Source organism: Gopherus evgoodei, chromosome 7 (genome assembly GCF_007399415.2).
Source record: "Gopherus evgoodei ecotype Sinaloan lineage chromosome 7, rGopEvg1_v1.p, whole genome shotgun sequence".
NCBI lineage: Eukaryota > Metazoa > Chordata > Testudines > Testudinidae > Gopherus > Gopherus evgoodei.
Window position 1 is genome coordinate 99,008,393 of NC_044328.1, and position 24,351 is coordinate 99,032,743.

The 24,351-nt window shown below is 46.4% G+C and overlaps 1 protein-coding gene across 2 annotated transcripts; it reads right to left on the minus strand.

The window, feature by feature from the left end:
• Positions 1 to 214: 214 nt before the first annotated feature.
• On the minus strand, positions 215 to 24,350 carry LOC115654707 (pre-mRNA-processing factor 39-like). 2 transcript variants are annotated; one of them, XM_030569382.1, is made up of 14 exons: positions 24,209 to 24,350; positions 20,316 to 20,629; positions 18,731 to 18,856; positions 16,236 to 16,354; positions 15,680 to 15,847; positions 13,492 to 13,756; positions 12,516 to 12,623; positions 10,850 to 11,014; positions 9,652 to 9,778; positions 7,961 to 8,229; positions 6,325 to 6,509; positions 4,739 to 4,813; positions 2,944 to 3,088; positions 215 to 830 (listed from the first exon to the last, which is right to left on the minus strand). In XM_030569382.1, the coding sequence occupies exons 1-14, from the start codon at positions 24,318 to 24,320 to the stop codon at positions 768 to 770; spliced, it is 2,241 nt and encodes a 746-aa protein (XP_030425242.1). In that variant the 5' UTR covers positions 24,321 to 24,350; the 3' UTR covers positions 215 to 767. The 2 variants fall into 2 exon arrangements, with proteins under 2 accessions (XP_030425242.1, XP_030425243.1); XM_030569383.1 differs by having other exon boundaries at positions 13,567 to 13,756; positions 24,209 to 24,349.
• Between the last annotated feature and the right edge of the window lies 1 nt (position 24,351).

Sequence of the window (24,351 nt, forward strand, 5' to 3'; positions counted from 1 at the left end):
AGATCCAGGTGAACCAGTCTTATTTTTTATGCAACAGCAGCAAGGGACACAACAAGGTTCCAGTAACCTCCATATTACATCTCATCCAGAGAAGGGAGAAGTGTCCGTGTAATGTCCTATTAGCACAATGCTTTTTGCCAAGAGAGGGAGCTATACTATGACATCCATGTGAAAGTGACCAAAACTCCATCCTCTGCTACGCTGAAGAACAAGGTCTGATTAATTGCACATTTATTTATACCACATGAAATGTACAGGAAAAGTTTACAAAATGACCCTTCCCTGGGTGACTGTTGCAATAAAGTTAATTAAAAAAACAAAAACAAAAGTTCTGCTCTATGAGCTCCAATAAGGGATTGTTCCTTTGTTGTTGCTGCTGCTGCCAAACGAGTTCAGCTTTTGGATCCCCCTTGTGTGTGCAGTGAGGCCAGTTTGAGTTCACTGTATACAGGAAGGGATTCTTAGACATTTCCAGCTAAAAGAGATCAGTTCAGTGCAAAGAGGCAGTGACCACTCTGTGGCTGCCACTGGAGGTGAAGGCTAGATATGATCTAACCTGGTTCATAATGTGGGCTAAGAAAGGAGTTAGGGCAGCTCACTGCAATGAGAGGAGAAATGGGGCTTTTTAACAAGGCAGTTCAGTTTCCCTCTCTTACAAAGAGAGTCAGCAGCCACTTTCCTTTCACTTCTTGTTTTCTTGGAAGCAAGTGTAAAGTAGCTACTCCTTGATCTTTTGAACTGGTCATGCATCTCACACTGTGTCACTTTCAGCTCTGAGAGTAATATTGGCTGTAGTTCCATGGATTTTGATACCCGTAGACACCGTAGTTCTACATTTGAAACAGAAGAGAAGACATAGTTATTGTCAGAGTGGGGCGAAGCATGAGACTAACTTCTCCCCCAGCATTAAGGAAATTCCTTTGACAGCGAGGCCACCATAAAGAATTAAAACCTCTAAAGCACCCTTAACCCAAAGGATCCAAACACTATACATAAAGGAAGCACTTCATCCACCTCTGGAGTTCACTGTGACCACTCTTAAACAGCTCACAGCAATACTGAATGAGGATAAGAAAGTGAAGAGTCTGCCATGCTGGATCAGACCAATGATTCATGTAGTCCCATATCATGCAGTAGCACCAATCAGTTATTGGGGCTGGAGAAGGGAGGTTTACATCTTATGAAGGCTAAGAATGCATAGTTGTGGAGTGAATCCCATAGGCAAATAAAATGGGTGGGAACAGGGGAAGTAACTTGCCCAAGGTCAGTGAGTCACTGGTAGAGGTGGGAATAAAACCTTAGAGCCCTGGCTTCCTGTTCTAGCTACAAAAGCTCATTCCCCTTCCAGAACTATGACTAGAACACAGGAGGGCTAACACTCAGTCCCTCTGTTAGCCTCCAGAAAACTCTCCAAGCTAGGAATAGAACCCAGGAATCCTGAACCCCAGCCCTTTGATCTGATCACCAGACCACACTCTCTTCTTTATTAAAGACCTCAGAACTTCGTTAACACACAGTTCAGGTTGCCCAGCACTGCCTCATGCTCTTCCAGAATGTGCAAGTGACTAACCAAAAACCTTTTAAACCCAGAAAATACAGAACTAAGGCACATACTACCTCTTCAATGCAAACTTAACTCTATCCACTATGCCGCAGCTGGCAATAGCTCCTAGGAATGGATCAGTAAGGGCGGTGGTGAAGAATAAAATTACAAAGAGATATGGTGGATTTTCCATCTCTTCATGTCTTCAAATCCAGACTGGATGCTTTAGTCAATCACAAGTTATTGGGCTCAATATAGAGGTAACTGGGTGAAATTCTCTGGCTTGTTTGTACAGGTGGTCAGACTAGAAGATCCAATTTTCATTGCTTGTCTTAAAAGCTATGAATTTACAATAAGTAGATACAAGAAAGTTCTAAGAGAAAGTGCCATTGTGTTTTCCAGAGATCCAAATTCCAGCATTCATCTGTATGCACACCACCTGCATTCAGTGTTAGATGTAGCTGAATGAATGGTGAAGGGATTGGTTGGAGCATCTTTGCAGACCTGTTACTGTGATATGAGAGGTGCGCAGTACCTTGAGGGATTAAGTATGCCTCTTTTCAGTGCTCAGTTCTGCAGGTTGTGTCAACAGAGGTACACAAGGGTGTCCTTTTGCCATAGGGATTTTGTTGGTAGTCTGTGGTCTCTAAGGCTTTGTGAGGGATAAATGAAGGCAATATCTCAGAAGGAATCCTCATGGCAAGAGTGAAGGGGAGGTAACACTGAGCAAGTCTGAAGTGGTTTGCGTGGAGTAGGTTGTGTTTGAGTGTAAGTACCTCTTGTTCACCACACTTGACCAAATGCAAGGATTGCCTTAGCAAAAAGGTGGTGTCAGACTGGGTCCTACAGTGCTCATGTGCTCTGTAGCATCTCTGAAGGGAGAGTGCTAGTATGGGTGTTATTGGCATGGTAGAGCATTGCTCAAAGAGGAAAGAGTTATGGTTGCTTTGTGGGGAAGGACGGGATGTACCGTAACTCTTTATTTCCTGGTGTTCTATGGTTTAAACTTAGCCATTCTCCAAATTCTGGAAGGTCACAAGACATCACTAAGGCAACCTTGACATTTTTAGGCATTTAATTTCCTCTTTTTGTTTCGTTTTTTTAAATAATCTGTCAGCACCTCTGCAACACAGCCTACCTCTCCACTGTTCAACATCCAAATTTGACCCACTAACCCTATCCTCACATTCCTGTGAGACACAGCAAGTTCAAGACAATCTGAATCAACCTGCAGATTTTATAGCATTCATCTTAACCGTTAAGCAACTTGAACTATAGCAGAGCTGCTGTTCTGCTATAACAGGAAATGGACATGGAAACATGTCACACACTGATCTCAATCCTGCCAGATGTATTAGCATACAGGGCTCAGAAAACCACATTAGTGCCACACTGCTGACCTGATACCAGGTATTGTAGTTATAAGCGGCTGCTGGACTGGCACTCAGATCTGTACCCATCAGTGGTGGGATGCCTGCAGTAGGGTTGACAATTCCAGGAGAGTCCTCAGCTCTCAGCTTTTTGTCTTCTGGTTCGTCAGTGCAGCTGGGAAAAAAATTAAAATGCAATCAGTAACTCAGTTCATATCACAGGACCTAGAGGGGTCTGGAATCAGAGAGAGAGGAAACCTAGTATGGTACACAGCACATCCTTGTCTGGGCTCTGGGATAAGCATTACTTCAGTGAGGATGTCAATCATCAAAAATGCTGCTTAGTCAGCATACAACAATTGACAAACAAGAGTCTTAACTGAGCAGGATGGCATTCAAGATCAGATACTGACAGCTCTGGTGCACCATAAAGCAATCAGGACTGGAAGGAGCCTCGTGTGTCAAATCCAATCCATGCTATCATGGGCAACCTCATGTTACATTCCTGTTTATAAACTTATCAAGGTCCATCTTCTAATTAGTTTGGTGGTTTGCCCTCACTGCCTCTACTGGGAGACTGTTCTAGAATATCAATTCTCTGATTGTTAGTACCTTTCTAATTTCCAGCCTAAATTTATTCTTGTCCAGTTTATCTCCATTTGTGCTTGTGCCATCATTGTCCTTTAACCTCGACAGCTCTTCTCCCTCCCTGAGGTCTATCTCCCAGTGCAGTGATAGAGAGCCATCAGATCCCTTCTCAGCCTTCATTTTGCCATGTTACACAAGCCCAGTTCTTTCAGTCTCTGCTCATAAGACTGGTTCTCATTCCCATCATCCTAGGAGCCCTTCTCTGCATACATTCCACTTTGGATTCATCTTTCCTGAACACAGGTGATCAGCCTTGTACACAGTATTCCAGATGAGGTCTTATAAGTGCCTTGTCCAATGCCATTACTACTTCCCTATCTTTACTGTAAATCTCTCACATGATAGTATTGCATTTGCCCTTTACATGGCTGCATCACGTTGGTTGCTCTCAGTAATTCTGTGATTGACTAAGACACTGACATCTTTTCCTCCTCATCTCCAACTGATGAACACCCAGCTTATAGCAGAAATTAGTTTCTACGTTCATAACCTTGTACTTTGTACTATTAAATTTCATCCCATTTCTATTACTCCAGTCCTCAAGACTGGCCATCCCTGAACTAGACAAACTGTACCTCGCGAGCCGCACGCGGCTCTTTTACAGTTAAAGTGTGGCTCACTGAGCCCCCCATTAGCCCCCCCCCCATTCTCCACCTACCAGGCTGGGGAGAGAGCTTGCCTTGGGCTGGTGGGGCTAGGGGCTTCTGCCAAAGATAACTGGTGCCTGCGGAGAGTTGGGGGCACAATTTAAAGGTCCTTCCTCCTCTCCCGCAACAGTGTGAGTCACACACCCCAGGCATGCCCCCCTTACTCTCAGCAACCCCTCCCCACAGGTCCCAGGTGTAAGCTCCATATGGAGAGGCAGTAGCAAACAGATGGGAGCTGCGGGGAGGAGCATCATCTCTGGTTTCTGCCCAGCGGGGAGGGGTTCTTGGGGCATCAGCGCTGTGGTGCGCACTTGGCAGGGCTTGGCGCTTCAACCAGAATGGGGCTGAAGCCCCAAGAGGTATTCCCTGGCGCTCAAACTTCTGAAGATTGTCATATTTGGCTCGGAGGGTCAGTAAGTTTGGCCACCCCAAGCTAGTTCTTCCTATATAATATCTGACCCTCCTCTCTGTTCATGACACTTCCCCATGTATGAGAGACTGTTTCAAATCTGGTAGCATCTGTGCCTTACCCATTTTCAGGGGCTCTTTTCCTGGTCATCTGGTGTTTGAGGAACTTCTGGTGTTCATCATACGCTGTCAGCAAGCTGGGAAGACAGAAGGGGACAGATGGTTAAAAACAGGAGAACTTGCTATGTGTGTTTCAGTGATTTTACCAAAGTTTGCACTGGTGAGAAGAAAGTTTTGTGCCTCTAACTTTGAACGTGCTTTGTTTTGCCCCAAGCTTCGTTTGGCCCCTGGTGCTCCCTAGCAGAGGTGGGAATAGAAGTGGCATGCTAAACTCCAACCACTTGAGCCAAGTCTTTACCCCCAGCAGAATGGGTATTTTACTCCTGCTGAACTCATTCCACCACCGCAGGCCTGCTGAGCAGCTGGTCCGACTGGTGGTCCCTTCTAGATTTATAACCTATGAAAGAATGATTGTCTCCCCTGTTGGCAGATATGAAAGATTAGGCTATCAAGTCTCAACTACGATCCCTAGTGGTAATTCATGGGCAGGGGGCTGGCGTTAGCCACACTGCGACTGATCTGATGTTTGTGGATGCAATTAACCCAAATTCAGTTCCAGGCTAGAGGATTCTGGGTGTAAGAATAGAGGGCTTAATTCTCTAGAGCCATCAATCAGGTACCTTTCACCAGAGAAGGAGAACCCCAAGAACACTCCCCGCTGTGGGCACTGGGACAGGGGGCAGTGTGGCCTAGTGGATAGTACTCTGGACTGGAATGCAGGAGACCTTGGTTCTATTACCAACTCTACCACTGGCCTTTTGGGTAACCCTGGGCAAGTTACTTCCACCATCTATGCCTGTTTCCCCATATGTAAAACAGGGATAATTATACCTGCCAGCTTTGGGCTCTACTGATTAAAAGCACTGAACAAGAGTTAGGTACAGTAACTCCTCACTTAACATCATCCCAGTTAATGTTGTTACATCACTGATTTATTAGAGAACATACCCATTTAAAGTTGCATAATGTCTGCTTGTTTGGCCGTGGGGGCTTGGAAGCAGGGTGGGCCAGCAGCCCCCCATCAGCTCCCCTCCATGCCCCCCGCCCTCTGGCAGCCCTGCGGATCAGCAACTCCTCCCCCACCCCCCCGCACCTGCGACATTCAGGAGGCTGGGCGGGGAAGGGGAAGGAGCAAGGACATGATGCAGTCGGAGGGGTGTGTGCAGGGGCAGGAAGAGTGAGGCAAGGGTGGAGTGGGGGCAGGGCCTAGGGTTGAACACCCACTGGTATTTTGGAAAGAACAGCAAGAGAAGCAGCCAGACGATCTACCTTCTTTCACCCTCTGACTTCGCCACCTCAACCAAGCTTCAAAATCATCATTGATGAGTCCAGTATTAAATTGTTTAAAACTTATACTGTATATGTATGTGTCTTTTGTCTGGCAAAAGATTTCCCTGGAACCTAACCCCCCTATTTACATTAATTCTTATGGGGAAATTGGATTTGCTTAATATCGTTTCGCTTAAAGTCGCATTTTTCAAGAACATAACTACCATGTTAAGCGAGAAGTTACTATTTTATCTGACTTTTTGTACCCAAGAGGTGAGGGTCTCAGAAACAGCCCCATGCAGACATGCTGTTCTCTAACCTGTGTATACTGGACCCAAAGTCCTCAAGGAACTCCACTCTGCGCTGTGAGAAGACAATCTTGGTCTCCTCCGGGAGGCCACTGCTCAGGGCTCTCTCAAAGCAGTTCATGGTGTTGCCTTCATTCTGCCGGACATCGGCACTGAACTCTATCTCCAGGAGGTTGGTGTAGAGCTTCGCATTTTCCTGTGTGACATAGGGGAGAGGGAGAGATCAGAGATGTGATGCTTGGTCCAGGTGGAAAAGATATGTTCAGAAGGCACCGGGGAAGTCTTGTTGAAATCTTCCTGCTTCAGTCTTCATTCTTAGAATTAAGGATATATGTCCCTCAGCTCCAGGAATTATGGAGAGGTCTCTTCTGCACTCAAAAAATTCTCCAGCTCCTTTCATCCTGAAGTGCTTCATCGTTTACCTATGGGACTCCCTCCTGCCTTACTAAAATGTAGCTGCCTCTGTATTGGAGCGCAATAGCTGCTGACCCACACAAAAATACCACACCCCAATTTATTACAAGCAGCAAAAGAATCCCACACTCAGATGCAAGTATGAGTGTTGGGGGCGGGGGAAGAAGAAGAGGAGGAAAGTAGATACAGAGAGGCAGAATGGACTGGTCTAACCTGGAATTCAGCCAGGACCCTGTCACTAACAGAAGCCAAAAATGCTAATGGTTGGTTGTTGCCCTTTGATCCTTGCTTACTACATCCACACTCCCATAAAGCCTCAGCCTGACTGCTCTCATATTAGAAGTCGTTTGACTGGGCCACTCCCAGAGTCAGGCAGAAATGTGGTTTAGTGACTGGAACACTGGGAATAAGGACACCTGAGTACTATTAACTGCTCTGCCACCACAGGCACATCCTTTTCTTTCTCAGTGCCTCAGTTCCCCTTGTGACACTGGCAGACCACAGATGCCAGCTCCTGCCCAGGCTGCAGGCATAAGCTAAGAATCAACAAACTCATAGCTGGAGACCAGACCAGTTCACCTGTATGTTTGTTTTGCTCAAAACAGGTATTAGTCTTATAAGAATGTATTTAGTGTTTAGACTCTATGAAATGCTTGTAAATTGCTGCATTCATTAATCTCACTTGCAATGTCTGTTTTCCATGCTATAAGAAAATATGTAAGTTTTACTTTATAATTCTGAAAATGATCACCTAGCCCTGTGTCGTGGGGTGGGGGTAAGAGTGCTCCTCTGGTAGCATCCTTCCTGAGTTCACATTTGTTACTGGGCTGGTGAAATTTAAATAATAGAAAATACCACTAGTGTGGAGTGTCTGCCTGGAGGCTGGCACCCACAATCATGAGTCACTCTAGACAATGTGACACCCCTCCCTAAGCTTGACTACTTAGCCTGTGAGCTCTCTGGGGCAGGGATTTTCTCTCAGCAGGTGCCTGTGCAGTGCCCAGCACCACAGAAAGATGGCCTTCCAATCTTGGTCAAGGTCTGTGTGCAGTGCCTAGCACCCCCTCAGTCTTAGCTGGAGCCTAGATGTAATCAATATACTAATAAAAATATGCAATTATGCAGAACAGTCTTCCACAGCGTCTGTTTCCTCAACAGAGACACTATTTCACCAAGAAACCCTAATGCATTTGTCTTCTTGGGAACGTCACTCTCCCCTTCCCAAAATCTCACCGGGTCTTTCTCTAGTGCTTCCATGAGAACCTTCCGAGCCTTTATTAGATTTTTCTGCACTTTCAACACCTGTCGGGCCAGCTTGATGGCATAGAATGAGGCCAGGGGCATCCCCTCATTGTCTCGTATGGCTTCCTGCAGCAGAGCCTCAGCTGCCTCCAGGTTGCCATGTCGCCGCTCCAGGCTCACCCTCCGCAGCCGAACCATAGCCAGCCCAGGGATGGACTCCTCATAAGACTTCAAAATGCGACGTGCCTCCTCCAGGTCTCCTGCACAGATGTGTGAGGGAAGAGAGAAAGAAGTGACAGTGGCAGTGAAGGCAGGCAGCATGGCAAGCACATGTGATGTTCAGTGAATTTAGAGGCTATATTTATTTTGCTTTAAATCTGTTGTCCGAGAGTCTCACTCATTTCAAAGTGAAAGAACTTACTACACTAGGGGGCTTAAAGGGTTTAGCGACATTTTCCAAATCATCTAACTTTAAGCCTGTAAAGGCTGAAAGGGATAGCGCACCACCACGGATACACATTATGGTCTTGGCTTTGCAATTTAAACATGGTACAGGCCAATATTTGCAATTGAAATCAATATAAATCAGACAAAAACACATTTTAAACACATGGACACAGCTAAAGTAAAGGGTTTCTGGCCAAGAAGCTCCTAGGTTTCTGTATGTTTCTTACTAGGCAGCAGTTCACAGATTATGGCCAAAAGAGACCATTAGATCATCTAGTCTGACCTCCTGTATAATACAGGCTGGAGAATCAACCAGTACCCCCGTGTGGAGCACACACACTAATAATTGACTGAAGTATCTCCCAGGAAGACATCCAGTGTTCATGTGAAGACCTGAAGAGACGGAGAATCCAACACTTCCCTAGGGAGTTCTGATCATTAATCATCCTGTCAAAAACATGCCTTATTTCTAATTGTAACTGGTCTGGCTTTAACTTCCAGCCACTGGGTTTTGTTCTGCCTTTCTCCACTAGGCTAAAAAGCCCTTTAAGTATCCATTATTTCTCTCCCCTTGCCCATGAAGGTACTTATATACACCATAATTAAATCACTTCTTGATCTTTTTGATAAGCTAAAGAGACTGAGCTCCTTAAGTCTCTGTAAATAATTTTTTCCAACTCTCAAATAATTTTTGTGGCTCTTCTCTGCTGGGGTTTTGAAGACACGTGCCCAGGAGGACTATCCCAACTTACATGTGAGTTTACAGAAAAGTGAGCCAGAGACCAGATTGACAGAAATGACTAGTGATTTTGCTCAACTTGAGACATCTTAAAGGAGCCTGAATTTTCAAATTGCTAAGCACTCCACCTCTAAGAAAACATCAGGTGTCACATCAGGGCACTCAAAATTCACTGATTTTTAAAATCTTAGCCCAGCATTCTCAGATTCTATTGCCTGCTGGCACTCTGGGAAATACTAGCACATAAAGAGCTACTTTAGAGTTCAGTACTGAATCAGTCATGTCTGCCCCTTAAGATTTGGCTAAATCTTTCAATAAGAGTTACTGAGCAGGCTGGTTGTGAACACACAAAAACAGGGTTGGGTGGCTTACTGAAATGCCAAGGAGAAACTCCCCCACTATTGAACTGCTTAGTAAAGTCAACTTCCAGCTAACCAAGGGCTTCTCAGGCCAGCAAATCAGCAGAGGGGTGCAGATAGGATAAGTTTCCTCTGACCTTGTTTCTCTTCAAATGCAGCCCACAGGAGGTGGATGTTGGGCTTCCTGGGGAGGTGGTAGCCACAAGCTCTTTGGAAGACACTCCTGGCCCCAGCCACAGTGTGGTTCTCAAGGTATTTCGTGTACTAGATTAGAAGGAGTTGGGGGGATACAAAGAGGACATGGATGCGTTAAGGTTGCCCACTTCCTGTGGCATAGAATGTATGAAAGTCTGCTACATCAGCTTGTATTGAGAAGGTTATGGTGCACTCACGTTAAGGGGCTTAACACACCTCTCTTCAGAATTTCCTGCACCCTCTTAGGCAGGTAGGAAACACGGGCAGATAAAAAGCAGCAACGGAATTTAAAAGAAGGGTGTTAGAATTTTGCTCCACAATATACATGCAGAATAAAAAAAAAAAATAAATGAAATGTTTGGAAATCCGTAAGAGAGCACCACCTGAACTCGTGCTGACTGCACAAGTAATGTGGGCAGCAGCCAGTGTGGGGAGAGGGATCTCATGCCTTGGTGCAGAATTAACTCTCTGATTCCCAGGGGGCATTTAATACCCCAACCCCTAAAAGATGCTGCTGGCTTAGTCCAAGAGCTAGGGGACTCTGCCCAAGCCTAAAGGGGAGCAGAATTACTAGACCTTGTCGAAGTGCTAGAAGACGAAGCCAGTCTACCTTAAACCAGTGAAACGAGAGACTGCACCCAATTATTCTGTTCTAGCTCTAAGGTGCTGTCCCAAGAGGTGGGCTTGCTAAGCCCTGTAGGCCAGTGTGCCCTGGGGATTTAGCAGATGCTCCCTCCTTTACCCACAGCCATTTTTTTTAAAACGCAGCAGGGGTATTCAAGTTAAAATTTGCTCTTATCAGCTGCAGAATAGAGACACAAATCCTCCCAAGGCCTGCTACCTCCATCCAAAGCCAATCCACTCTCCTAGTCATGGCATTGTTAAACATTTGGGATTGCAACGAGGCTTTGGCTTATCTCCTGCCTTCTGTGAATGAGGAAAACTAACAGATCCATCTTCCAGGGCTAAGACAACACATAGCCATTGAGGAGATTTTTTAGAGCATCCTCTTAATTGCCTTAGGAGCAGAGATGGAGGAGTGTGTGGGGAGGAACACCGCCCATCTTCAGTGTGAAGTCAGCAGGATTCAGATATGCGGGGCAACTCCCAGGGAGGAGGGGGAAGCGAGAAGGGGCTCACCTTGATCCAGAACTCCTCGTAGAGGGCACAGGCAATGACGCAGCGCTCAAAAAGCACAATGGTGCGCTCGTGGGAGCCATTGGTGATCTCGTAGTCCAGATAGTCACGCCAGTTCTTCAGCTGTGCTCGTTCCAGCGGCTTGACATGAAAGTATGGCCTCTTGATCTGCAAAATGTTTGGGATGGGAAGGAATAAGCAGAGGTGCACATTACAGATAGGAGGGGGACTGCAGAGGAAGCAGGCACAGGATAGTGGAGGAGAGCTAACCTAGAGAGCGAGTTCTCAGGGGCAGGCATTGCATGTAGTGCCTTGTACAATGGAGCCCTGACTAGGATCCTTAGCTGTTACAATAAAGATACTACATTGTAGAGCAGACATTCAGAGCAGCATTCAACCCTGGGAGGAGCTGATGGAAGGGCACCACAATGGTACATCTCTCATCTATCTCCCTATAGTTTGCAAAATGCTACCCAGGCAGCAAATGCAGCCACCTTTGGGGGGATGAGATGGGAAACCCCAAGCACACAGCAGCAAGGGAAGAAAATTTTGGCAAGATATCTCCCTTACAAACAGCGCTGTGAAATCTTATGTCTATGTAAAGACAGGAACTCAGGTTAAGGCCCCATGACTACCAGCCTTCCACTACAGCTCCATGTTCAGCATTGCTGCTTCAGAAGGATGAAGGAGTGATTCCACCAGAGGAATTCTAGGTATGTCTAACTCAGGGGTGGGCAAACTATGCCCGCGGGTCGGATCCAGCCCCTCAGGGCTTTGGATCCGGCCCACAGGATATCCCCCCGTGGTGCCGTGGGCCCCGCGCCGCTCTCAGACAGTTGGAGGGGGCAGAGAGCTCCTGCCATTGCTTCCAGGCTCCACCCCCCACAGTCCCCACTGGCCAGGAACGGGGAACTGCAGCCAATGGAGCTTCGGGGGAGGTACCTGGAAGCGCAGCGCATGTGGAACCCTCCCCCTCCCTCCCCCAGGGCCCAGAGCGCTTCCTGGATCGGTGCGGGGTTGGGGACAGGGCAGGCATGCAGGGAGCCTGCCCTGGCCCCGGTGCGTGCCCCTGCCATCCTGGAGCTGCTTTAGGTAAGCGGGGCCGAGCTGGAGCCCACACCCTTCCTACACCTTGCCCCCCCAACTCCCTGCCCTAAGCCCCCTGCCACACCCCGCACCCCTCCTGCACCCCTCCCCGAGCCCCCTCCTGCACTCTGCACTCCTCCTGCACCTCAACCCCTTTCCCTGAGCCCCCTCATAGACCCCGTCCCCTCCTCTGCCCCAATCCCTTGCCCTGAGCCCCTTCCTGCACACTGCACTCCCTCCCACATCCCAGCCCCCTGCCCCGGCTCTGCATACCATTTCCCCACCCAGATGTGGCCCTCGGCCCAAAAGGTTTGCCCACCCCTGGTCTAACCTAATACTTAGAGCACTGAGCCATCCCCTCTGGCTTTCTATCTCTCCATAAGAGATGGCCTGTGAGAAACAGAGAATCCACAAGAACGTCTCTGAATTCCTGCCAAAACAATGCACGTTATATCCTCTTCACTAAACAGAATTTGAGGCTTCTGCACATAGGGACTAGGGTATCAGCTCAGACAGTGGATGCTGCTAAGCACCTAGTCCATGCCGTGGAGCCTTGCCTACAGCTGAGTCCATGGTTACCTACCCCTTCCTCAAAGTTCCAGCGCTTGCTGACTTCTGCCTCGTTCTGGGTGTACACTTGCTGCCGGATGGAGATAACAAGCTCCCGGATCTTGCCCTGGTCCAGGTCTCTCTGGAAGAGGAACCAGAGCAAAGAGATGGTGATAACCTTAGGTTTCTATAGCATCTTCCATCTCATTTAGAGCTTAAGAAGTCGTGTGTGAAAGGATCACTAAACATGGCTGCCCCAAGGTGGAACACAGCCACGCTGCCTAATACTTTAAGACAGTCAGTGAAGTAGACTCCTTAATTCAAATTAAATTGGAAGGGCGGGAATTTCAGGGAGCCAGCACATAACTGGAATATGTTGGAATATGGCCAGGAGAGGGAGGATCACATGGTGTCTTTGACAAGAACTGCCAGGGCATCTTTAGTAACAAGGATATATGTTTCACATCTTAATCCTTTCCACCATGCTGGGGTACAAAGGCAATGGCTCACACTGGCAACCCACGCTGAGGTCAATACCACCAATTCCTGCAGTTCTCCAGGATGGGAAAACACTCCAAAGTGAAAACTGCGCAGGACTATGTATACAAAAATGGAGGAAATCTCAGATTGCACTGGGCAGTCTATAAGATGCAATGCAGCAGAGAGCGGGCTCTCGATGGGGGAAGAATAGTCAAGTCTGTAGTAATCTCTCCAGGTCTATTCAAGAGTGAATAGTGCACTGCACTGGGCATCAGGATAGACTGGATTACTATGCCTGGCTGTCATTTACCGCTGTGACACTCTGGAAAAGTCCCTTCTCCTGTCTTTGCCTCCATTTCACCCTCTACCCTTTCTCTATTTAGATTCTAACTTCTTTTTGGGGGAGGGAAATGGGCAGGGACTCTTTCACTAAGCGTTTGTCCAGCACCCTGCAGAATAGGCCCCACCCCCAACACTGGTCTGGGCCTCTCTGTGCTACCATAACACAAATAATAAACAACAATACCCACCCTGACAGCAGATGTCAGCTCAGAATAACTGTCAAAGTCTGCATCATTTGGGTAGGAGGCTGAGAAGCGTGGTACCTGGGCATCCGCTCCTGTTTCTGGTTTCACTTCCACCCCCGGAGGCAGGTCTTCCCCAGGTGGCACCTCCTCCGCCTCTGTCTCCACACTTTTCTGTACTGTGTCTGTGGTGATCTTGGATTGCAACCAGAGCAGCTCCTCTGCAGACAGGATGTCTTTGGGAGAGTTGCTCATCACATGCTCCTTGAACCTGAGGCATAGGAGGAAGGAACAACAGCTGACGATGGATATCTAAGCCCACTCAAGTCAGAGTGAAGAGGCCTTTTAAACCCATTCAACTCATTTAAACTCATTCAAACTGCTCAGGAGAGTTAAAAAGAGAGGAACAGCTGTACCCAAATCAGGTCACATGTCTGCCTGAAGTGGAGTCCCACTCAGCCATCTTCTTTTATACTGCAAGCTAATTTGGAGGCATCTGCACCAATTTTTGTGCCATTTTTCTTAGGCCATTACCACAGTATCACAGCACCTCACCATTTTTAATGGATTTATCTGAGCAAAACTCCTGTGAAGTAAGACAGTGCTATTATCCCCATGTTACAGATAGGGAACTCAGGCAGAGAGAGATTAAGAAGAAGTCTACACTGCAATCAGAAGATCCAGCTAGATCAAAGCCAGCTCAAGTAACAATAACTGTGAAGTCACAGAAGCATGGGTTGGTGGCCACCTGAGTATGTACCCAGGATCCCAGGTGGATGGGACTAGCCCGCGCTGCCAGAGCTTCACTACTGTTACTCAAGCTAGCTCTGATCTAGCTAGCTCAGGTACATGTACCCTAGTGGCAGAGCTGGGAACCGAACCAGGTCTCCCAGTCCCAGGCTAGCACCCTAACCACTGAGCCATCTTGCATCTCTCGTCTTCACCTCCAGTTGTATCAGAGCAGCCCAGTGTCCGTTGTATCAGACCAGATGGACGATGTGTCTCTTGCTCGGAGTAAACCACGTGGGGTGCTCCAGAGGAAAATCCTCCTTAATGCATAACAGTTTGATACGACAATGCATGGGTACATACATGTGACAACCTACACTCCCCACCTCCCTCTCTGATCCAGTGAGCAATCAGCTCATGCCTGGAGGATGGAGAATCACTAAGCGTGTTTAATCCTTTCCCCAGACTTAGTAACCTCTCTGCCTCCATTGTCCTCCCACAGAGTTCCACAGCTCAACTACTCAAATTGGCAGCAAGTGGGTTGAGAAGAAGGACTGTCCAGCGGTTAGGACACTGGGTTCAATTGTCTGTTCCCTCAGACTTCCTGTGTGAATCCAGGTAAGTCACTTAGTCTCTCAGCTCCCCATCTGTAGGATGGGATAACAGCACCAACCTACCTCACTTTGGGGGGGCACGAATTGTGAGGCCATTAAAAGATTGTGAGGCACTCAGATGCTGCAGGAAGGGGAAAAAATCTGCCTTACAAAAAAATGACGACCATCAACTTCTACAGCTAGGAACTGGGCAACTCGGGAGAAGGACGTGGAGGAGGCTGTCCCAGAAAATCTGGGACGATTTACATGTTGCAAAAGAGAAATTTTTGTGTGTGAATTTAACCTCAGTAGGAAGTTCCACACTGAGCCATAAAAAGGGTAGTTCTCGATCTACAGAATAGGCCAAAAACTCCTTCACATTAAAATAGAGAATGGATACTTACATGGATAGCAAGAAAATCCAGAGTTGTAATAACTAAGGACAATAAATACTGTGGAAGGAATATTAAACCTCAGGCTTCATGCGTTAAACCAATCTCTAACTATTAGACATCAGGAGAGGCCTAAAAGTGGGGACCAGATTATTCCATGTCTGCTAATCTGGGGCTTTTATGCTTTCTTTTGAAGCCTGACCTCCTGTATAACACTGAGCAGACAATTTCAACCGGTCACTCCTTTATTAAGCCTAATTTCTATGTTCAGATAGAGTACAAGCAATGCAATACAAGTTTTTCCTACACTATCCTGCAAAAACATCCCCTCTAGGGAAAGAGGGATGGTCAGTTTAGATGACCTACTTCAAGTCAACGCTTAGCCTCTCTGCAAAGACCACCAATAGGGAATCATCACTGCCAAATTGTGGCAGTTGTTGTTGGGACCCAGGGACTTGTTTCATCCTGAATGAGACTTACTTTTCCCAGTGGTGGCTGTACAGCTGGGTTGGTGTGGCGAGCACTCGGTCATAAATTCCTGTGATAGCCTTCAGGTCACCTTGCTCTTTCTCCCACTCCACGTACATCTCCCACAGTTTGTCTGAGCGGAAGTCCATTCCTGCGGCAGCCACAGCTGACTCAAACACACTGTAAGGGAGAAAGAACATCCATTAACAAGAAAAGCAGCGTGATCTAAAGGGTGGGGCACTGGACTGGCACTCAGGAGACCTGAGTTTTATTCTCATCTCATGGGCAGGTTGCTTCCGCTCTGTTTCCTCTCCACCCTTTGTCTTGTCTATTTAAGCTATGTGCATTTTTGGGGGCAAAGACACTCTCTCCCTACATGTCTGTACAGTACACAGCATTATGGGGCACAGATCTTGGTTGACCTCTAGTCACCACAGCAATACAAACATCCACCCCAAAGAAAGCAAGATCCCTGGATCTTCTAGTAGCTCACTGACCCAGCCAATATTGGTCTCCCCTAATGCCTTTCACAGTGTTGTCCTGTGGTTTTGATGCTCTGGTTCTGTACCTGTGGATCTTCTGTATGGATTCAGGAAGGTTCATATCTAAGGTTGTCTGTAGATAAGAAATGTAATGGATCCAGAGGTCCATGCTGAGGGGGATGGACTGCAGCCCTCGTTCAAACACCTGCAGAGCAAAAAGTCCTGACAATGACTGCAACAAAAAGCTTCATAATGCTCCCTCCCATCTGACCCATGTGAAAGATGCTATAGTATATTCAAAGACTATTAGACGGATTTCATAGGTGCTGTATGTGATCATTAGCAATTACATTCCTAGCTGAAATTCCTAATACTGAAACAAAGCAGGTAAAGTCTTTTGAAAATTCAATCTCTTGGGGTAAAAAAAGCACAGAAACTGCTCTGACCTGGATCAGAGGCCTTAGCAGACAATGGCCTTGAAGCAGCACAAAATAACAACCCTGACCTGAGATATGGTCATAAACCATTCAATAACTGACAGGCATGAGATGTTTACCAATAGAATCAGACTGCATGAGAAGACCCAAAGTATTTTAGACCTACCACGGTCTCCACATGGAAGAGGGGTGACCACCTGGTAAACAAGACATGCATATAAGCTTTTGTTGTGAATAAATGGCACCCTGCCTTATGAAAACTGGCTGGTGACAGGATAATTCTGTCATTGAGAACTGCAAGTAACCGAAGACAGACCCACTGAGGGAATCACAGTAAATTGCAGGGGTCTGCACCTAAGGACTTGGTCTGGAGAGAGAGAATTGTGGTATTCCACCCTGAGAAAAGTGACTGCTGGAGGCCTGAGACCTAAGTGTGGTGCCCTTGAGGAGATGAGGGTTAGAGGTGCAGTTAATTCAGGAAGTGTGCCAGATCAGTCCCAGGGAAGAGCACCCCATTGGCCATCAACTCCTGGGGAACCAGCACAGCACCAAAGAAGGCAATCATAGAAAAATAGGACTGGATAGGATTCAGGAGGCCATCCCCACCGACCATCCCTGACAGGTGTTTGTCTCATCTGCTCTGAAAAATCTCCAATGATGGAGATTCTACAACCTCCCTACATAATCTGTTCCGGAGCTTAACTATCTTTAGAGTTAGAAAGTTTTTCTTAATATCTAGCGCTCTCTCGTTGCAAACTAAATCAATTACTTCTTGTCCTATCCTCAGCAGACATGGAAAACTATTGACTGCCCTCCTCTTTATAATAATCTTGTACATATCTGAAGATTATGTCTCTCCTCAGTCTTTTTTTCTCTAGACTAAACATGCTCAATATTTTTAACTTTTTATTTTCAGTCATGTCTGTCTAAACCTCTTGTTTTTGTTATTCTCCTCTGGACTCTCTCCATTTTGGCCACATCTTTTTTTAAAATGTGGTGCTAAAAATCAGTCAGGGTACCCCAGCTGAGGCCACATAAGTGTTGAGTACAGCAGAACAATTACCTCCTGCATTTTATATACATCATTCCTGTTAACACACCGCAGAACATTTGCCATTTTTGCCACAGCATCACACTATTGATTCATATTCGATTTGTGATCCACTATAACCCCAAGGTTTTTTTCTGCCTCACCAGTTATTCCCCACGTTATAGTTGTGCGTTTGATTTTTCCTTACTAAGTGTGGTACTTTACAGTTGCCTTTCTTGAATTTCATTCTATTGATTTCAGACCACTTCTCCAATGTGTCAAGGCCATTTTGAATTCTAATCCTGTCCAAAGTGCTTGCAACGCCTCCCAGCTTGGTGTCATTCACAAATTTTTATACACATACTCTCCACTGCATCATCCAAATCATAAATGGAAATAATGAATACTACTGGACTGATATTGCAGGACCCCACTAGATATGCTCTCCCAGTTTGACAGGGAACCATTTGTAACTACTCTTTGAGAACAAAAACTAGACACAGTCTTTCAGCCACCATATAGTAGAGCATTTTCCTCTGGTTTGCCTATGAAACTATCATGTAGGAATATGTCAAAAGTCTCACTAAAGTTCAGACATATCACAGCTGCCGATTCCTCTCCTACCCACTAGGCCAGTTACCTTGTCAAAGAAGGAAATTAGTTTGTTTTGGCATAATTTGTTCTTGAGGAATCCATGTTGGCTGTTACTTAACATCCTATTATCTTCTAGGTGCTCATAAACTGATTGTTTAATTTGTTCCAATATCTTTTTGGGTATCAAAGCTAGGCTTATTGGTCTATAATTCCACAGGTCCTCTTTTTCTCCCTTTTTAAAGATAGGTGCTATGTTTGCCCTTCCTCAATCCTCCAGGACTTCACCCATCCTCCATGAGCTCTCAAATTGCTTATTGGCTGAAACAATGCATTCCTGCTATATAATTACCGAGTCACCTGTGACAGACACCAAGGGGGACCTTTTGCACAGGCTTTGTGAGGAACTCCTGGCCCTATCGCACTGGGTCCATTCAACAAGGAGTTAGCCACTGGGGTAATCAACCTGGGAAGGGCTGCTGTAGCACAGCACAAAGAAATGCCAAATAAGTCTCCCTCCTACCTCCTCTGTCTCCTTGCTGAAATCAAAGCGCCTCTCCATGTCCGCATACTTCTTCCAGTAGCCGTAGCAGTACGGGTAGCGAGCAAAAAATGCGTCAAAGGCTTTTCGTGCTGCAAAGATGTGATTCTGCACAGAGAGAGGGCAGCAGGAGGGGAATAAGCATGTGTGAAGAGCCCTGGAACTGGGAGAGCTGGAAACCAAACTTTGCCTGCCCCTAAGCAGCCTTACAAATAGAACTAGTAGGAAAACAAGGGTCCACACACACACACACACACATAAAATATCATGCTTTGGCTGAAAATTGAAGTGTTTCAATTCTGAAATATCACTGTGGTACCTCATGGGAGTTGTAATTCAGGTGTCCCATGCTCCCGTTCTCCTCCATGGGATGGGCTCCCTCAGTCAGACTACAACTCCCACGACGCGCTGGAGTCTCCCCCTCTTTGTGAGGGGACACTGTGTGTGCATCATGGCCGATGCATTAATGCGGTGAATCACGGAAGATATTGTCCATCTCTGAACTACAACTTCCATGAGTACTGCAGGTGCACTTCAGAAATTAAATACTTGGGTTTTCAGCTGAAAGGTTTCTGGTTTTCAAGCAGGGTGGTGACTTTGGGAGTTGTGCATTGTTGTTTTTTTGGGGGGACAAAAAAAATAATTTCCATAGACAGCAGACACCTTTATCAAAAAGTTTCATTTAATCAAAACCCCAATTTCCATTGAAAAACAGTTTTGACTGAAAGTTTTCAAACAAGAACATGTTGCTCTTACTTAGCACTTGACAAACTCTAATATGGGTCTACAATATAATAAGCTGTGGGTGTCTAAATACTATGTTGCCACACCACTTTCAAAGGGAAACTCCATCAATTTGCAGTGAGTCTTAGGCTCTTCCAAAGTATCTCTTGTATAATGCTCTTTCAGGTGGCAATTGGATCTTTCATGTGAAGATCTGCGAGGGCCTTGCATTAAATCTCTCACTAATTAGTACTGAAACTCGCAATACCTATTTAAGAATTAGCCCATTAAAATTAATCAAAGGCACTAGAACAAATCTAGTCCTCGACAAACCAGGTGCAATATCAGAGACTTCAATGAAGTTGCATCTGTTTGTCGCACGGCTGAATTTGTCAGACCTTAATATGGTTTGTAATTAGGGTGGAGCAATATGCACTGCACGTAAGTGACTCATCTTACAAATGGGAAGAGAGACACAGATAGGTGAACTGTCACAAAAGTTAGTGGCAGAGCTGGGAACAGAACTTAGGAGTCCTGTCCCTCAGTTATCTGCTGTGCTAACCATTCAATCTCACTCCCCTCTGAAAACTGGGAATATAATACAGCAGTCCTTATTCCCACCTTCCACACTATTTTAACCATTGGACCCGACTCTTCTCCCAAAGCTGGAAACAGATCCCAGAATCCTCTCCACACAGGACTCTCTCTAACTATTAGACAACTCATTCCTTTTTTCTAAATTAAAGGAGTTGCTACCTTTTTGCAGAATTATAAATTTCACAAGCTGGTGGCACCTGCGCCACTGTTAATTTTGCTATTTGCACCAAGAGAATTCACTCCCTACCTCTTGTTCCACATACTGCAGCAGTTCGGTCCATGCCGTGAAGTCATGAGGATTCTCATGAGCTGCTTTCCAGTACTTCTCAAACTCCAGAGGGTATGAGAGGGAGGCTTCTTCCGTTGCCACAGGGGTAGCCACTGCTGCGTGTTGCTCCTCGGGGGCAGGATATTGACAGTTCTCTTCACTTGCATAGGGGTCCTTGAGCCTTGACACGCTGGCTTCAGCGTTAACTCCATTGCACCCTTGCACTGCTTTGGCGTCTTCCTGCTTACCGATAATGTCACTTGGCAGGTCTGGAAGCAAGTCCTGGTTGGGACCTACAGCATCAAGATCAGTGAGGAGGTGAAGGATCTATCTTGGGTTTCTCTATTTTGCTGCCAATGATTACCATCTTTTAAGCATATGCACCAGTGAAATACTATATTGTTGTGTCAACATTCCCTGACATACATTCATTACCCAGTACGTGTCAACATACTGGGTAAAGAACAGAAGCCAAGGTGTGTGCCCCTTTAATTCTGCTTTTATCTTGGAGCAGATAAAATAAAAACAAGACAAGCCTCCTCAATCTTGTTTCGGTTCATATAGCTATACCATGTCCATTCCCATGATATCTGATAATCTAATAGTTCTGAGAGGTGTAAACACCGAAGAAAGAACCAGACCAGACCTAGACTGATATCCTGTCTCCAAACACTACAGGATGATTGAGGGGGAGATGCAAGAAACCCCTGCAGTGGATAATTATGTAATAACCTGCCCACAGGGTAAGTTTCTTTCTCATCTGAGGCAGTCAGCAGTTGTCTTATGTGAGAAGGACTACAGAGGGCCCAAAGGGATCTAAATAGGAAAATCAGGACAGAACTGAACAAAGCAAAAACTTCAGGCTATATACCTGAATATCTAGAATCATCTCCTAATGAGGAGAAATATCAGACTGTAAAAGAATCAGTGGTAAAAGCCTCATTGCTTGAGCCACTGAAACTGAATGGTCGAAGCCCTGGAGAATATATTGCAGAAAGCAATCCTACATTTGGGAAGACAGAGATGAGGAGGCAGACTCCAAAATGATCTGGCATATTTTCTTCATCGTTAACTTCACAACACGGATTACTGGAAAGGAGAGTCATTCTGCAATTAACACACACCTTACAAGGCAGCAATATTTTGGAAAGAAAATTAACACGCAAACTATACCTCTTGAGTAAACTGGGAAGGAATGTAACATTTCTTTGGTGTTAAAAACTACTTCACTCTCTTATTTGTACCGATACCGGAGCAAATAATGTGGTTAAGAAAGAAACAGCTATTCCCCAGAGCATTAGACTAAGGATGGGTGGGTAAGATTATGAGGTGGGGACACAAAAGTTCTATGTACTTATATGGTCCTCATCACAATAGTATCTAAGCATCTCAATCATTAATGGGAGCTTTTTATCTTTCACAACACCTATGTGAGGTAAGAAACTAATTATTCCCATTTTACTTAGGAACAGGTTCTATTAAGTGACTTGCTCTAGATCACACGAATTTGTGATTGCAGGAGGAACTGAATTCAGGTTTCTTGAGTTCCACCTGTACAACATTCCTATCCTAGGAATGTATATCTAGAGTGTTATACAGAAGGGGAGGATGGATGAGGAAGGTTATGAGTAGCATGGTGAAGATGCAAGAAATTGTATAGAAAGCAGTTTGGTTTGCATCTTCCTCTGAAACAGCTGGTCATGATCAGTATCAGAGACATAATACTGGACTAGTCACTGTTCTGAAACAGTTTGGCAACTCCTAGGATCCTAATTTTTCCAATTAGCTTTTCCTACATTTTGTTGCAAAATTAGTTCCAGTGAAAGGTGCTAGCTTGACAACCCTGGAGACGAAGGCCCTAGGAACATTTTCCCAGTATACTATGCCAACAAAGGGCTCCTAGTGTGGATGCAGCTTAGGCCAGCAAAGCTGCACTGTTATGGTCTAGCTTATTTCAAATCCCCAAACAAAAACCACTACCCTACACAAGTAAAAGCAGCATTTTGCCAGTATAGGAGTTCTGCCATCTGTAGTCAGATCCTTTGGGGACTGCATCTCTTCATAACCCCTGATCAACAGAGCTATGCCAGCAGAAGTCTGTAGCAAAGACACAGCCTAAGTTCTCCAATTCTCCACAGATCAGGTGTCACCAGGGGCTGTAGCAGGACAAGCTGCCTCACCCTATCAACATACTTCAGCCCTTACACAGAGGCACTAGTTCCAAACATGTTCAGTCTCCATGGTTCATGCAGTCCCTGGCCTCTCTGGGAAATGGACTAAACTCAAACATGGGTCACACAGCCCTCTGAATAGTAACTAATTTTAAAGTTTTGAGCCTATCCCCACACCTGTGAGTAAGGTAGAACCTAAATGGGTTACATTTTTAAGAGGCAAGCTTTTGCTCTGTGATAAAGCACCAAAGATGTCAAATGCCCCTGCTCCAGTAAGTACTCAATATAATACAGCAGTTTAGAAAGTGAGTCATCTTCCTGCAAGTATCCCACCAAATATCTTTGCTGAAGTCCATCTATGTCAGCAAAGCTAGCTAATGAGTCTTTCCCACTTAGAATACACTTTATAAACTAAGCAATTAATTTCCAGGCAGACCATGGCAAGAAGAAAAAAACTACTCGCAAGTAAAGAATCTGCATGAAAACCTAGACCCCTCTGACTTAAATTTAGTGCATGTCACTGTCTGGGTCATCAGTCCAGAATTAAAAAATTTTGTGTGAATACTGCAAAAGGTGCCCCAGAGGGCAAAAATCGACTGCACTGTGACAGACAGTGGGGAAAGAGACACAAAAGTGAAACAATATGCTCTACACCACAAATTGAGGTAGGAGAGATCTAGGAGTAGAACTCAAGAGACCAGGCTCCCAATTTTCTGCACTCACTACTAGGATTCACTCCCCATCCCAGAGCTGAGAATAGAATTCAGGGATCCTGGCTTCCCCTGCTCTCTCTCCTAGATCCTCCCCAGAGCCAGGAATAGAACCCAGGAGTCTCTAACCATTAAGCATTGCCATTTCATAATATCAGACAAAGAAGATGAACGAATCAGTCCCATGGCCTCCAACAGAACAATACACAGGTCCACTATTTACATGCAACCCAGAAACAAACCAACTCTAGTTTCCCTGCTGTGCAGCCACACTGCCGACAAATTTATCCCACAGCAAGCTAACAGTTCAGACTAATCCGGCTGACAGAGCTGGACCAGCAAGAGATAAGTGTCCAGAGTCGAACTACCAAACCCTCCACCTCCCCAGAGATGGCCATACATCAGAAATCATCCCAATACAGGCATCCCTTTTGGGGTGCCCCTCCTCAGCCCACGAAGCACCTCACCCTTTCTCCTCTCCTCTGAACCACTTCCCCTCTTATCAGCAAGACCATGGGTCCCACTGCAGAGAGGTGTTCTTCCTCAGTTCCAGCAGTTCTCTCTACCAAGGTCCTATCCCAGGGCTAATTTCCCCTGGAAGAATCCCTCCTCCTCCAATCCACAGGAGGCGCTCTCCTCTCGGAGCACTTCTCTCCCCTAGCCCCCGAGAGACCGCATCACCGCCCAGGGGGAATCCCCCGCCAGTCAGACTCCTGACCCTCCTCTTCCCTCTGTCCCCGGGGGGGGCACTCGCTCTTCTCGAAAGTGTAGTTCCTTCCACCTCCCTCCTGGGAGAGTCCCCGCGGACCATCTCTCTTCCAGTTCTCCCTGCACGCCAAGGGGATCCCCGCCAGCCGGGTCATTCCTCCCACGCCCCAGGGTCACCGTGCAAAGGAACTCCTTCCCCCCGCCCCGGGGAGCCCGCGTTTCTCCCCCACCCCGGAGAGCAACCTGGCCGGGGACCTCTCCCACCCCCCTTTCCTGCTCTCACCGCCAATGTCCAGGCTGCTCTCGCCGCCCTCGTTTCCCCCGCCAAGGGCCCTCTCGGTCCCGGCTCCGCCACAGCTTGTGCTACCCGCCGCCTCCAGTCCCTCAGCCGCCATCTTGTCGCCCAGCTACTACAGCGCCACCAAC

What these genes read in the sequence shown, in the direction of transcription:
- LOC115654707 (XM_030569382.1), bottom strand. Translation starts at nt 24,320, where the DNA reads ATGGCGGCTGAGGGACTGGAGGCGGCGGGTAGCACAAGCTGTGGCGGA. An exon ending in TCAGCAAGGAGACAGAGGAG is followed by an intron (nt 16,355 to 18,730) that starts GTAGGAGGGAGA and finishes TTTGCTCTGCAG; the next exon opens with GTGTTTGAACGAGGGCTGCA. An exon ending in AAAAGAGCCCCTGAAAATGG is followed by an intron (nt 3,089 to 4,738) that starts GTAAGGCACAGA and finishes TTTTTTTCCCAG; the next exon opens with CTGCACTGACGAACCAGAAG.